The sequence below is a fragment of the Pongo pygmaeus genome, chromosome 18 (genome assembly GCF_028885625.2).
Source record: "Pongo pygmaeus isolate AG05252 chromosome 18, NHGRI_mPonPyg2-v2.0_pri, whole genome shotgun sequence".
In the NCBI taxonomy this organism is placed as follows: Eukaryota; Metazoa; Chordata; class Mammalia; order Primates; family Hominidae; genus Pongo; species Pongo pygmaeus.
Window position 1 is genome coordinate 81,339,523 of NC_072391.2, and position 15,940 is coordinate 81,355,462.

Sequence of the window (15,940 nt, forward strand, 5' to 3'; positions counted from 1 at the left end):
AAAAAAAGGCAAGTCACCCAGTGAAGGTGTGGTGGAGCCATGTTCTCCTGAACCCCACTGGCAACAGTCTAAGCTGACATAACTCTACTGGACAGAATTTGGTAGGATGTGCCAAGAGCCATCCTTGACTGTTCACACCCTCTGATTCAGGGAGCAAATCCAGGGGGTTTATGTTAAGGAAATAATTCAAAATAAAAGAAAACCATATATGCAAAAATATTCATTGAAATGTTTATAATTGAAAACTACCTAACAGTTCAAAGGAAAATAGTAAACAAATTATAATTTACTATTTCTATATAAACAACCATTAAGAAGTATACTGGTGCCATGCATATAGTTGAATTTTTCTTTTCTTTTCTTTTTTGAGATGGAGTCTTGCTCTGTCACCAGGCTGGGGTACAGTGGCATGATCTCGGCTCACTGCAACCTCTGCCTCCCGGGTTCAAGTGATTCTCCTGCTTCAGCCTCCCGAGTAGCTGGGATTACAAGCGTGTGTCACCACGCCCAGCTAATTTTTGTATTTTTAGTAGAGACGGGGTTTCACCATGTTTGCCAGGATGGTCTCGATTTCTTGACCTCGTGACCCTCCTGCCTCGGCCTCTCAAAGTGCTGGGATTACATGCTTGAGCCAACACGCCCAGCAGTTGAATTTTTCAATGTTTATGATATAATGAGAACCACCAAAACAATTGTAAATTTTTGCCAATTGCACAATGATTAAAAAAATAAGTATTGCAGATAAGGGCTGGAAAAGAATATTTAAAAAACAGTGGCCAAGTTGGTATGCTGAGGTTGGAGGCGAGTTTTCTATTCTTTTTCCCTATTTTTTATTATTGTGATAGTGTCTACATAGTTAAGATTTTTAAAAATTTACAAAACAATATTAAAAAAAAAGACTGTATCTTCCAAACACATTAAAGGATAAAATACTGGCTGGCATGGTGGCTCACACCTGTAATCCCAGGACTCTGGGAGGCTGAGGTAGGTGGATCACCTGAGGTCAGGAATTCGAGACCAGCCTGGCCCACATGGTGAAACCCCGTCTCTACTAAAAATGCAAAAAATCAGCCAGACGTGGTGGCAGGCACCTGTAATCCCAGATACCTGGGAGGCTGAGCCAGTAGAATCGCTTCAACCCGGGAGGCGGAGGTTGCAGTGAGCCGAGATCGTGCCATTGCCCTCCAGCCTGGGCAACAAGAGTGAAACTCTGTCTCAGAAAAAAAAAAAAAAAAAAAAGAATGAAATACTACAACCGGGCCTTTAATTATAGGCGCAAAATTGTATAGATGAAAAATCAAATGTAATTAGCTGACTCAGGAGCCAAACTCAAGATGCTAAAGCAAAAAAGTAAAATTGGTTTCATTAATTTATACCCTGACTTATTCTGTAACAGACTTAGGATATAACAAATCACTACTTCCAATAGCCCTGGTACCCTAGACAGGGCTATTTCCTTTTTTTGTTTTTTCCCCCAGACAGGGTCTTGCTCTGTCATCTAGGCTGGAGTGCAATGGCATGATCTTGGCTCACTGCAGCCTCAACCTCCTAGACTCAAGTGATCCTCCCACGTCAGCCTCCTGTGTATCTGGGACCACGGGCACGCACCACCATCCCTGGCTAATTTCTTTATTATTTGTAGAGACAGGTCTCACTTTGTTGCTCAGGCTGGTCTTAAAAGTCCTGGGCTCAAGTGATCCTCTCTCCTCGGCCTAGAACTTTTCTTTTTTTAACTTCAGCAGAAATAACTATGGCCTAAAGGTCTGGGCTGTGTCTAAGTTCACCATCAAGTCAGAGACCAAGTCAGAGAGAAGTTTCACCTTATCTACAATTCTTCCTGTGACTCCCATGCCGTTGAGGATGGTGACATTAACAACTGTCGGCATTCCTCCATAGTAGATGGGCTGGGAGCAGTAGGGCCACATGTAGGGACACTCAGTCAGATCTATGTAGCTGGGGCTCAAACTGAAATAAAGAATACAGTGTTAGAGTAGATCATATGAGAAAACTACAATGAAGCAACACAACTGTACAAGACAGAGTTAACAAAGCAGACCTAGCTTCAGAACGGCTTGCTTACAGGGCTGCCCTAGGCTGGCATCTGGGAACTTGGCTCTGGAATGCTCCTGCACAGATAAGGCCTCTGTGCCAGCCTGCTGTCTATACAGACAGTGTGATGTGCAGGGACACCTCTGCTTTTGCAAGTCTGGAGCTTTGGGAGTTGTCACTGGCAGAGAATGAGTACGTGACCAGCCCTAATGGAAACTTGGACTTGAGTCTCTAGAGGGCTTCCCTGGGCACAAACACATACACATGTCAATGCAGCTTGCTGCTTGGAAAGGGGCCAGCTCTGTGAGACCCTGCCTGGCAGGAGAGAGGGGACAGCTTAGGAAGCTGCGCCTGGATTTCTCCAGGCTCTCTCCGTGTGAGGCATCTTTTTCCCTTACAGAGCTGCTGTGCATCCTTGCTGTGCCACTATAATGAATCTTAGCTGGGAGTATGACCACAAGCTGAGTCCCATGAGCCCTAAAGCAACCGAGCCTGGGAGAGGAGCTGGGGACCCTGACATAATTTGTGTCAGAAACACAAGTGCTCTGGCAACTATGTTGGTTTCACGGTTTCCCCTTATCTGAACTGAGTTTGTGTTGGGTTCACATCACTCCTAGTGCAGCAGCGGTGTCAGCTACGCCTAAACAGATGAAAAGACAGGCAACAGACAAATGTTTCAGACAAGACGTGACCCACAACAGCCTTCCTGAGAGCACCAGGCATACATGGATCCTGCTTCTCAAGCTGCACCCACGTGCAGTGGGCACGCGGCTCTGCGCAACTGCTTCACCTCATTACAGGAGATGCCAGCCTTTCTCAAACAGCAACTACGGTATAAGGAGTACTTTTTATTAGTTTGTAATAACAAAGATGTATCTGGGCCAACTAAATTGCTATATAGGAAACCAAATGGAATATCTTTAGGGATACTGTGACTTTCACAGTTATAATCAACACATATCACAGTTAAGTTATCTAAACAGATACCACCTTCACAAGTCTAAAGTTCACCAAAAAAAGAAAAAGAAAAGGAAATACGTACTACCTAGTTTTAAAAATCCTGAATGGATTGGCCATATGACTACAACTGTATGCATCAGCAAAGGTATCTGTTCTACCTGAAATGTGTTTGTAAACTTTGCTGGTAACTGTGCTCCGTAATCAGTTTACTTCGACTACTAATTCAACATGATTTAACTAGGAAACCATTATTAGCAAACAGAATTCAACATCATATTAAGAAAACAACATAGCAAAACCAGTGGGATTTATTTCAGATTGGTTCAATATTGGGAAACTCATTAATATCATAAACCATATATATTAATAGGTCTAAAGTATTCATACGATTACCTTTCTAGATGCTGAAAAAGCATACAAAATTCAATCCACAGTCCTGATGAAAACGCTAAAAAAAACAGCACTAGACAGATAATCTACCACAATAAAAAAACATATATATATACACATATATAGATAGATATAGATATACACACCTTAAGGATAAATCCAGCATCTTACTTAACGGAGAAACACAAGAGGCATTTCCATTAAGATTAGGAACAACGTAAGGACAGCCACTCTCTCCACTGCTGTTCAACACTGTGCTAGATATACCAGCCCATGCAACTAGACAGAAAATATCGATGAAGCCTTAAGAATTGGCAAGGAAGACGTAAAACTATCTTTATTTCCATATGGTAGGTTAGTATACCTGGAAAACCCTAGAGAAGCAATAATAAAACTAACTCAAACAATAATTCAGATAGGTAGCAGCATATAAAATTAACATACAGAAATAAAATCAACCAGTTAGAGAATATACAAGAAGAGAAAGCCCCATCTACAGCAGCAACAAAAAGATTAAATACTTAAACTTACCAAGAAATGTGTAAAACCTATATGAAGACAACTGTATAAACCTCCTGGAAGACACACAAGACTTGAGCAAATGGAAACACATTCTTTGCTCTTAGACAAAATAACAGCATTATAAAAATATTACTTCTAAGTTCATTTAAAATTTGATGCAATTGCAACAAAAATTCCAACAAGCTTCTTTCATAGAATTAAGTAAGTTAATATGAAAATTCATATGAAGAAAACAAACATGCAAGAATAGCCAAGAAGGGCCGGGTGCAGTGACTCACGCGTGTCATCCCAGCACTTTGGGAGGCCGAGGCGGGAGGATGGCTTGAGCCCAGGAGTTGAAGACCAGCCTGGGCAACATGGCAAAACCCTGTCTCTACTAAAAACAGAAAAATTAGCCGGGCATGGGGGTATGTACCTGCAGTCCACCTACTTGGGAGGCTGAGACGGGAGAATCACCTGAGCCCAGACGGCAGAGGTTACAGTGAGCTGAGATCATGCAACTGCACTCCAGCCTGAGCCACAGAGCAAGACCCTGCCGCTTAAAAAAAAAAAAAAAAGAAAGAAAAAGAAAAAGAAAGAAAGAATACCCAAGAAACATTGAAAAAAAAAATTACAAGGGGAACTAGCACTAACAGACATTAAAACATGCTATAAAGCCTTTATAATCAAAACAGTGTGGTACCAGTACATGGACAGACAGACCAGTGGAACAGAACGGAAAGCTCAGGGATAGACCTAAAACACATGAAAACTTAGTACATAATAAAGACAGTATCTCAAATCACTGGGGCAAAGATGGACTTTTTAATCACAAGAGCTTTAACAAATGGGTGGCCATTTGGCAAAAGAAAAAATTAGATCCCTACCTCCAAACAATACACAAAAATAAACTCCAAATGGATCAAGGAATTTCAAGTAAATAAAAGAAAGCAAACAAGTATTAGAAGAAAACACAGGTGAATTTCTCTTTTACCTCCCTCAGTGCAGAAAAAGACTTTCTAATCACTCAAAATACAGAGGCATCAGCTGAAGAGTAACAAATGTGACTATTAAAAAACAACTGCATGGCAAAAACACCTTACACTAAGTCAAAAGACAACTGATAAAGTGGCAGAAAAATACACAACATGCATCCCTGACAGAGGGTTACTAACCCTAATATATCGAGAACTCTAAAAAGGGACCAAAAACCCCATTGAAAAAGAAATGAACAGACAATTCACAAGAAAAGTTAAAAAAAAAAAAAAAGCTCTTAAACATAGACTTAGGTGTTCAAACTCACTCATAAATAGAGAAATGCAAATTAAACAATACTGAAATACTATTTCTTACCAATCAGACTTGTAAAAAGTAACAAGTATGACAGAGCACTCTGTCAGTGAGGCTTTGGGGAAACCGGCACTCACGCACACTGCTCACGCAATACAAACAGGCACAACCCTTCCACAGAGAAACAAAGCAACGCCTAACAGAGCTACCCGATGCTCTCAACGCTAACCAGCAATGCTACCTTACCCAACAGAGCTACCGGACGCTCTCGACCCGGACCAGCAGTGCCACCTTACCTAACAGTTACCTGATGCTCTCAACCCAGACCAGCAGTGCCACCTTACCTAACAGAGCTACCCGATGCTCTCAACCCAGACCAGCAGTGCCACCTTACCTAACAGAGCTACCAAACGCTCTCAACCCAGACCAGCAGTGCCACCTTACCTAACAGAGCTACCAAACGCTCTCAGTGCTGAGCAGGGTAAATTTTTAGGAATTTACCCTGAAGGAACACCTCCAACAAAACTAAGACACACAGGCCTGAGGTTATTCACTGCAAGTTTATAATTACAAAATACTGGAAACAACTTAAAAGCCCATATGTAGACAAGTAGTGGCTTAAACAATTGTACATTCACAGGATACGGCTGTGAAAAAGGAGGAGAATCTCTATGCACTGATGTGGAGAGATTTCCAGGATGTTAAGTGAAAAAAGCAGAATCCAAAACAATATCCACAGCGATGCTATCCTTCTATGTATGTGCTCATTTGTGGGGTGGTGGGGGTGGGGGGAAGGATAAACCCAAACCTGATGTGATGGTTACCTAAGGCGTGTGTGGAAGCCTGGTAGAAAGAATGGGCGAGTGGGAACTGACATGGTTTGGATGCTTGTCCCCTCCAAATCTCATGCTGACTTGTAATCCCCAATGTTGGAGGTGGGAGGTGACTGGATCATGGGGGCAGATCCCTCATGGGTGGTTTAGCACCATCCCTTTGGTGATAACTGAGTTCTCGCTCAGCTCAGGCCAGATCTGGGTGTTTTAAAAGTCTGGGACCTCCCCGCTCTCTTGCTCCCTCTCTTGCCATGTGATGTGCTGGCTCCCCTTCACCTTCTGCCATGATTGGAAGCTCCCTGAGACCTCCCCAGAAGCAGGTGCTGGCGCTATGCTTCCTGTACAGCCTGCAGAACCAGGAGCCAACTGAACCTCTTTTCTTTATAAATTACCCAGTCTCAGGTTTTTTTTTATAGCAATGCAAGAACAAACTAACACATCCTTAGAACCACAGTAATGTTTCACACATCCAATAACAAGTTATAATCAACCAGGATGTGGGGGAAATCTAAAAAGGAATACAAATATGAATAAATGAGTCCAACTGTATTAAAAAGACACCAAGGAAAGAATTAACCTAAGTAACTGAAAAAAACACTATAACTATATTCTGTAGGGCCAAAGATGACACACTGTCACAAATACTATATTCAAAAAATTCACAAGGACACGGGCTAGCAGTTCCAAAGCTGCTCCGTACGTATACACTACGACTAAGCAAATAAGCCAACATATTGTGGATAACGAGAGCCAGGCTTCCCACTGTTGGAGAATGGAGTTAGAAACAGAGGTAACATGACCATCTCTGTAAATAATAAATAAATAAATAAATAGAAACAAGGATAGGGAAAGGCTGGAATGAACACTGAGATACTGGCTGGAATCTGGAGGTGGCATGAACTCATGTTTCCAGTACATACACAGATAGGCAGATATAGAAGCAGGCATGTGTGTCTGTGCACGTGTCCATACGTTGCCTAGCTCTGTCTGAAGAGTGCAGTAACCGCTGTGAGCACAGCAGCTTTGAGCACCCCAAGTGCCCAGGTCTTGATTTCTTTAGAAGAGGCAATCAGCAAAGAGCTGCTTGGAGACAGAACTGATACCAAGGCTAGAGCACAGAAGTGCATGACAGGACATCCTGTGCTGCCAGGAAGACAGAACGTGCTCAGTAAAGGCTGGACACATGCTGAAAACACACATAAGCCAGCTAGATGGAGCTCCCAACAGCCAACTCGGGGACAATTTGAACAACCAACTAAATGATGATATTATTTATAATCCACAGAGTAAAATAAATATCTATGTGTCCATACTGATATACAGAATTGAATAAATAAATGGGACAGAAAGGACAGTTCCTCCTTCCAGGAGAGTTCCAATTAATAAATGTAAATGGACCGAAGGAAAAAGAAAATTATCCCGTGTCAAAGTCCTCAGGAGTAATCACCAAAGGCAAGAACCATCAAGGCATGCTAACTTGAGTGAGTGGAAGTAGGTGAAGAAACAAGGCCATCTCGAAACATGCCCCCACAAGACACTGAGAAGTCACAAAGGAAACATGGGCTGCACAGTGGAGACATCTGGCACGCGCCACCTCTGGCCCCACAGGGCCAGCAGCTCAGGTCTCCTCTGCAGGACACTGCTGGCTGACACCCGCAGCTGCCGCCCTCGGGTCCTCACACATCTGTGCCAAGGCCACGCTTCCCCTGGGGCTGCTCCCAGCCAATGACTAAGCACACAGGAGGCACTAGGGCAGGCCCATTCCTGGGGGACACAGGACTCCTCCAACAGGCAATCTGGTTCAAGGATTTCCCATCAGCCAAAACTTTTTCAGGCCTGTGCGAGCCTCTTCCTCCCCAGTCCTCCTAACTTTTCAGTGTCAGATCAGCACTGCAGTTCTTGCCTATTCCCACACCCTTCCCTTTATCCTTCAGAGGCCCTCACTCCCCACAAATCTTTTGAACATCTAATCCTAGCTCGGCGTCTGCTTCTTGGAGAACCCAGACTGACAGACCACATTAATCAAATGATGAAAATGAACACCACCAATAATAAGATGAAGGAAAATGGAGGAACCATCTGTGATTAGAGGAAACCAAGAAGACAGGACAATGAAATCCAATGCGGGATCCTGGACTGGATCCCAGAGAAGGGACCTGTGGGACAATGGGCGGAATCTGCGTGAAGCCTGCAGGTCAGTCAGCAGTGCTACACCAAGGTTCATTTCCAGACTCTGACACTCATACTGAGGTTATGGAAGATATTAAGGTTAGGGAAAGCTGGGTGAAGGACTTAGGGGTTCTCATGAACTATTTGTGAAACTTTGCTGTAAATCTAAAATCATTTCAAAATAAGGGTGAAAACAAAGCAGGGCCCAGGTGGGACAGGAGTACCACGGGAGCTGGCGAGATGTATGTGGTCTGCAGGTGAATTACAGCACAGGGTCAGTGTTTGTATGATAGTTTTAACAGCTGTACTCCACTCATCTGAAATGGTGGCATAAGGGGAAACTGGGCAACCTTGTAATGACAACTCTCTCCTATTTCTGCAAAATTTCTGTAAACCTAAGATTATTTCAAGAGTCTAAAAAAGTAAACAACAAAAGCAAAAAAAAACACTCAGAAATCATTACTTTTAACCATTTATATTAAAGGTCACATCAGTAAGTCAAAAGTAGCTACCAGTTCTGCCAGCAGTACCCTGTAGAAGCAGCAGCAAAACCTCTCCGAGCACCCCGAGAATTCTGTGCTTAGTCATCATTTTTTGTTTTGAGGCTTGTATTTTGTGAAGAGGGAAAATTCGCCCAGAGCCCAGTGAAGGAGAGAAAGGCCCATCGGCAGGGCAGTGCACTGACCTTGCCTGTGGCTTGTAGCTGTTGAGGATCTGATAGGCTCTGAGCAGATCGAGCTTGCCGTGGCCTTGCTCAAACATGTTGACCCCGGGGAGCCTTCGGGCTGACGCGATCAGGGCCTGCTTCATACTGGCAGGATTCACCAGCTCACGCTTCTGGACTGTGCTGGAGGAAAAATCAAGCATTTGCTTATTTTCTCGCAGTAAAAGAATGAAAATCGGACCACTAAAACCTAACCTACAAACGTGCACACAAAAGGCCTGCAGTCTTCTTTAGTATCCAGCAGGTGCTTGTCTGGCACAGCCTGCGTGAGAAAGAGTGCACACTCATTTCTGTACCCAATCCAGGACTGACCGCTCCGTAACCTTCTACGGGACCCATTTATGCTAAATGCCATTAGTAACACATATTTTTGTGATAATTCAACTAAACAACCACATAGGCTGCAGAAGGCATGAATGTGTAGGAGGCACTGACTCCTCAGGGGAGAGGAAGCCTGCTGGTCACAGGAAGACGATGCCATGGGACACCGCCTGGCTGGGAGGAGTAGGAGCACACTCAGATCCTGGGGAGGGACCATGACACAGGACTGGCAGGAGGCACAGGTCTGAGTGAGGACCGCCGCCTCCAAAGCCAATCCTTGCCTTTTTGTTTCCAGATTGCGAGGCTTGTCTGGGATGAGCCACCCTGATGGATGATGCCTTTCAGAACGACATAGACCTAAGGCCACCTTCAGTTTCACCATGAGAATGCATCTGAACAAGCTTTAACACACAGTGTGACCTGGCTTGGAACTCAGCCTGGTGATACTAGTGTTACAACATCCATTTTTGTGTATCTATGTATTATAAATACAAGTGAATTTTAATTCCTAAAATTGAGGAGGGAATATCGGTACACAAAAAAGGAAAACTTACTAAGTTCCTAAATATTTGTACGTGATGATGGTTGGTGTTGGAGTCTAGGCAGGTTTTCTAAATGGGAAATGTGACATAAGAAGAGGAGATAAAGTAGAATCAATTCTTAATGACAGAAGAAAAGAACTGCTCAAAGCTACGGGTCAACAATCTTCCTCCTCTTCCTGCCTATAAAGTGAACTCAAGGGTTGCGTTCCACTGCCTTTCACAGCATCATCAGGCTGGAGCTCGGGAAGCCCGCCACTGCTGCTCGGCTTCCACTATGAGTGACTGTCACATACACAGGTGTTTCTGAATGATCACAATGGCAGTTTTATCTGCTGCAATGAGATGATGAGATTGAAAGGCTTCCTTGATGCTGAAAATATCTGTACTTAAAGAAGCTTCTGGGAAAAGGAACAACCCCTCGGCTGCCCGCTTACTCAACAGCACAGAGCTGACGGGCTCAACGGTGAAGGCAGAACCCTCACTTTCTGCTAACAATCACGGCGTGTAGGAGAAATGAACCAGTATTTCCTGTTTCCAGAATCAACAAGATTAGAAGCTGCAGCCCTAACTGAATCCTCTCTACCTGGCAAATACAAGTGTGCAAGTAGGCCAGGCAGCCCACTATCCACCTTCCCTCCACTCTGTTCCTCACTTGATGTAACACTGGAGAGAGGAAAACAACGGCAAGAGAAGACAGTGTTTCCAGCAAGCACATGGTTATTCTCCAAAGGCCTGTCTGGCCAATGTCAACATTCTCAAGAATTTGGCTCCAAACTGTAAGGGAAGAACAGAGAAAGGGGGAAACAGATGGATATCTACCCCTTTTTTTGGTAAAGATGGGGTCTCACTATGTTGCCCCAGCTGCTCTCAAACTACTAGCCTCAAACAATCCTCTTGCCTTGGCCTCCCAAAGTGCTGGGATTACAGGTGTGAGCTACCACAACCAGCCCAGTATCTAGCTTTATTAATGATTACTAACAAAATAATATCTGGCATTAGAAGCTGAAATCAATATTCAATTTACTTAAAGAGAATTTAAAATATAAAGACATTTAATACTATTTGCCTATATTAATTAATTTTTAAATTAGCATAGAATAACTTCCAAATACGCAGAGTTTTGTGTGTTATCACAACACTCAACTAAAACTTCATCTAGATAGAAGTACAATTTATTTTTGGGGAAAATACAGTGACAAGATAAATGCCAGCCCCAAAGACATCTTTTTACAACTGAGAGTAAGGAGACACGGGCCACCGATGAAAGTGAGAGCATGTGAACATCAACTCTGGTCTACTCGCTTGGAGAACTTGACAGAGTGTTGCTCTGTCACCCAGGCTGGAGTGCAGTGGCGCAATCTCAGTTCACTGCAGCCTCCTCCTCCCGGGTTTAAGCAATTTTCCTGCCTCAATCTCCTGAGTAGCTGGGATTACAGCCGCCCACCACACCTGGCTACCTTTTGTAATTTTTAGTAGAGACAGGGTTTCACCATGTTGATCAGGCTGGTCTTGAACTCCTGACCTCAGGTGACCTGCTGCCTCAGCCTCCCAAAGTGCTGGGATTACAGGTGTGAGCCACCGCACCCGGCCTCCTTGAGAACTTTCTTCCAGTTTCATTATCTGCAAGATTAACGGCCAGTCACTAAGCTCCATTCCAACTGCATGAGATTCAGTGAGACAAAGCAGAGTGGTGACTGTCAGTCCCTGGTGGGTTTGACATCCTTTGCTATAGAGAACATTAAAAGGTGAGTCCCCTTCACAAAAACAACAAATGGGTAACACTGTGAGAAGATGGATGTGTTAATTCGTTTCACTAGAGTAACCTCCTTTTTACTATCTATATGTATTCCATAACATCATGTTGTGTATCTTACATATACGCAGTAGGTTTTTTTTTTTTTTTTTTTTTTTTAAAGTGAATCCCCAAGGAAATGGAGGATTATATGGCAGGGAAATATCTTACTATTTGTTCCCTGCCTGATATTGATGCTTGCTTGGATATAAAAATCACAGTTCTAGCACATAAATGGGATATTAGAAAACAGAACACAAACATAAAGAAACAGGTTATTTTGCCTATCAGCACTTTGTTTACTTGGGCTTATAAAGTGTGTTCACATTCACGTCATCTAACTACAAAAGAAGTGACTCCTACCTCTTTGCAGAGATGAAGAAGGAGAGACAGAGCAAGGCTGTGAAGGGCCTAAGCTCTCAAACCCAAGTCAGGGCAGAAGCAAGACACGACTGCTGCTCTGCTGGCACTGAGTGCTCCTGTCCTGACGTGGGAGCTACTGGTCTCTGGGGGACAGCACTCACCTCACTAATAAGGTGACAGCACCTGCAACCACTGGAGAAGCAACACTGGTCCCTGAGAGGGCCCGGCACCCCCCTTTCACACCAGAACCCCGCACGCCAGCACCATAGGTGACAATGTCAGGCTTCATGCGACCGTAGCCTCCTGGTAGCTCCTATGAATAAAAGCAGCTTGGTTTCTACATCTCACACATTGGCACACAGCCACATGCAATCATGAGTGAATCAAATCAGAACAGAGATATGGGTTAGTTAAAAACAGTATAACCTTAGGAAGGTACTGGTTTTAGTCTGAAATTCACTCCAGGCCGGGCGCAGTGCTCACACCTGTAATCCCAACACTCTGGGAGGCCGAGGGAGGTGGACTGCTTGAGCCCAGGAGTTCCAGACCAGCCTGGGCTACATAGTAAGACCCCCATCTCCGCAAAAAATACAAAAATTAGCTAGATGTAGTGGCACAAGCCTGTAGTCCTGGCTATTCAGGAGGATCACCTGAGCCCGGGAGGTCAAGGCTGCAGGGAGCCGTGATTGTGCCACTGCACTCCAGCCTGGGCAACAGAGTGAGATCCTGTCCCCCTCAGCCCCGCCCCCCCCCAAAAAGAGAAAAAAACAAAGAAATTCACTACAATACAGAAAATAAGCTTAAACGATAATGTAGAAAGTAAATTTTTCAAAATATATTTTATAACAACCAGAACAATGGCAAAGGCATAAAGCAATTAAAAGATAAGTATTTTAATTTTGCTGACATGCCAGACTAGAAAGTGGACACTGGCTTATCACCAAGACTAGAAACTGGAAACTGCTTTATGTCTAGATAAGTTAAAATTAGAAATATGTTAGAAAAATTAGAAAATTAAAATATAAAAAAACCCAAACATGTTTCTTCACAAGGAAAAAAGTACATGGTATGAGTGGATGTTTCAAATGGTTGTAAAAGAGGAAATAAGAAACCACTGAGAAGGAACAAGATAACCACACGACTAACTTGGGATAACGTTTTAATAAGTACTCGCTTAAGCTTCTTAAGAATTGGGGCAAAACGAGAATTAGAATAGGATCTCATATTCTGTCAGAAAACAGGAGCCCAATTTGAAGGGAAGCCCTTTTCTGATCATCAAACCCAAGGACCGTGGACGCACATACTGGGATACCGAGTGAAGGCATCCTCCACTGCAGCTGTGATGATGGAAGGACATTTCTCAAATGCCATTAAAAAGCTGGCTGGTGATGAAGGCCATGGACGTGACATCTCATCACGGTTTGGTGAAAGCGTTTACATGGGGAGCTGGGGACAAAGTGGACGACATCTCATCACAGTTTGGTGAGAGCATTTACACGGGGAGCTGGGGACAAAGTGGTGGATGCAGTTTCCTAGTATCCAGCAGCACAAGGAACATGCTGAGGGAGCGTGGACGGGAGGACATGCAGCCTGCCCTGGAGAGACTGTCACATGAGAGAGTGGTCCCCAGCCAACGGGTCAGCTCCAGGAAGAGGCACGTGAGTGTGAGAGGCGGGGACCCGTGGTGGGGCTGAGTGGCGGGGACGCTGGTGGCTGATGCTGTCACAGTACAAAGGCTCAGGCAGAAGGCTATCCTGTAAAGTGCTACAGTGTGGACGAGGCCCACAGTGTTCCCAGGCAGTTGGGAATCTTTCCAGGGACTTATCTGAGGCCTCCAAGTGTGGCACGTGAAGTTAAACACCAAGAGATGCTCTGACCCTGAAGAATGAGAAGGGCAGGTGCTCCCCTCGGCCACTGCGAGGGCAAAGGTACCCAAATGCTGTTCTGCACGAGAGTCTAATTTTTCATCAAACTTTGACAGGTAAAGGTGGGTGAATTTGCTGCATAATTAAACCCCAAACAGCTGAATTATTAACTGTAGCAGTTATTTTGAATTTGTCCAGCTAAATACAATTGTTTCTGTGTTAGCAGAGTTGATTAAGCTGTTCTTAATGGCTTCTCCAACATCTTAGGGCCCCCCCCACCAAAAAAAATCATCCCACCTACCATTCAGGAGACTGCTTACCACTACTAGATAGGGTAAACGGGCAGGAACCCAATTCACCTAAAGGTGAGTTCCTCAGAAGTCAGTTAATAAGTGAAACTGGGAAAAACCACTTAGAATCAGCCCGTGCTCATCTCAGCAGCTGTGGACTTGCCAGAGTGAAGTGGCAGATGCTGAAGGGGCCAGATCTCTCATCCTCACGGCTGGGCAGGCACTCACAGCCCCGCTATTCACATGTGAATGTGAGGGTGTCTGTGCACTTACAAATACACCCCAAGGCTCATCAACAACCGGTGCCACTAGCCACAGTAGTTTGTCCAGCTAAATACAATTATTTACAAAGAAGAGCGTACCCAGGTAGTCATTCCCCTTGAAGAAAAGCGGGCGATGTTATCTTCAAAGTCAATGCCACCTACTCCAATTACATCCATTTGATCAGCAGGGTTATTCAGAGTGCTATATTGAGACCAAAAAAAAAAAAAAAAAAAAGAAAAGAAAAAGAAAAAAACAAGAGAAATAATTTAAAATGGATGATTCAAACCAAGGCGAATACTCCCAGAATAATCTAACACTGTATGAGCTTCTTCTGTGGGAAGATGTGTGCAGCTCCTCACGGCTGTCCTGTGAAACGCATGACCCTGCCCCGTTCATGCTGTGCTCAAATTACGCCCTCTCACCTGGAACGCCCCTCCTTTCTTCTCCTCCCTGTCAACTTGGCACACTGGGGCTCAAGGCTCACGTTTTCCCTCCAGCAATCCAAGCCTGAAGCATCTGTACTTGCCTTGAACTTCACAACACCTAACACGATCACAATTTATCATCTAATGACACATTCTCACATCACTTTCAAATTGTTCCCAGTACATTCATCTTAACTCCCCAGCTAAATCCCACACTTCTCTGGGAAGAAACCATAACCACACACTTGCATCTGCCAAGGTCAGCAAGTGGTAAGTTTTCAATTGACCTGTGGTGGTGTTCTACCCTCCTCATAGGGAACTGTGAAAGGACTGTCATTACTCTGTAATCTTGAGCTCCTTAGAGTCTCTCCAATACCTTAAGTGCACTAGATCTGCCAATAAATTATAGTGAAATAATTAATGGCAAAAATGTGTAAACACCAAAGTCAAGATAAAGATGAACTATTTGAAAATATGAGACACTCAATTATAAAACTGCATTGCTAACCTTTACCTATTATGGCTCCACTACCAAAAAAAATCAACTCTTTGACAATTCAAGAACTACATACAACTGATTCCAAGTGGCTTAAGAGATAATAGCAGCATGAAGTTCTCCTTCTAGAGTGTGTTTTTAACTGACAATTCCCAACACACCGAGACAAAGTGGTACTGCCTTCTCAGCCCACTGGCCACCAATATCCTACCAGCTGGTCATTCAGAGGAACGAATAATGATTTTCTAATGACTGATGCTAGATGTTTACACATTCCCAGGAACTCAAGGAGCAGAGGCTGGCACAGAAGTCACTGACAGAAACTCCCACTGAAGGTGACCAAAAAAATACCACCTTCCCACCCTCCTCTACCTGCTAATCCCTATAATGCTTAATGTACTTTAAACCCCTAAAAAATAAGGGAATGCATCAAGAAATCATGACTGGTATTGAAAAGGAGGGAGCTGAGGCTGCAGGCTCGCTGGCACCACAGAGTCTAGGAGCACCAAGGGCACAGGACCCAGAGAAAGAGACCACAGCAAAGGGGACCGGAGGATGTGTGCCTCACTCCCAGATGAGCTGACGTACGCATGTTACTGTCCTCAGACCAGCCCTGGGAGCAGTCCCACCAGATGCCCAAGCAGAAAAAACCACACCCGCCACAAG

The 15,940-nt window shown here is 44.1% G+C and overlaps 1 protein-coding gene across 2 annotated transcripts in view; it reads right to left on the minus strand.

The window, feature by feature from the left end:
* The window catches only part of MBTPS1 (membrane bound transcription factor peptidase, site 1), a 64,516-nt gene that overhangs the window by 19,072 nt on the left and 29,504 nt on the right, over positions 1-15,940 (minus strand). The window contains exons 9-12 of one of the 2 annotated variants that reach the window (XM_054452635.2): positions 14,452-14,554; positions 12,096-12,247; positions 8,878-9,039; positions 1,821-1,965 (exon numbers count right to left, since the gene is read on the minus strand). In XM_054452635.2, the coding sequence (XP_054308610.1) occupies positions 1,821-1,965; positions 8,878-9,039; positions 12,096-12,247; positions 14,452-14,554 (562 nt within the window). The remainder of the gene's footprint in view (positions 1-1,820; positions 1,966-8,877; positions 9,040-12,095; positions 12,248-14,451; positions 14,555-15,940) is intronic. The other variant, XM_063654141.1, reaches the window with a different exon arrangement.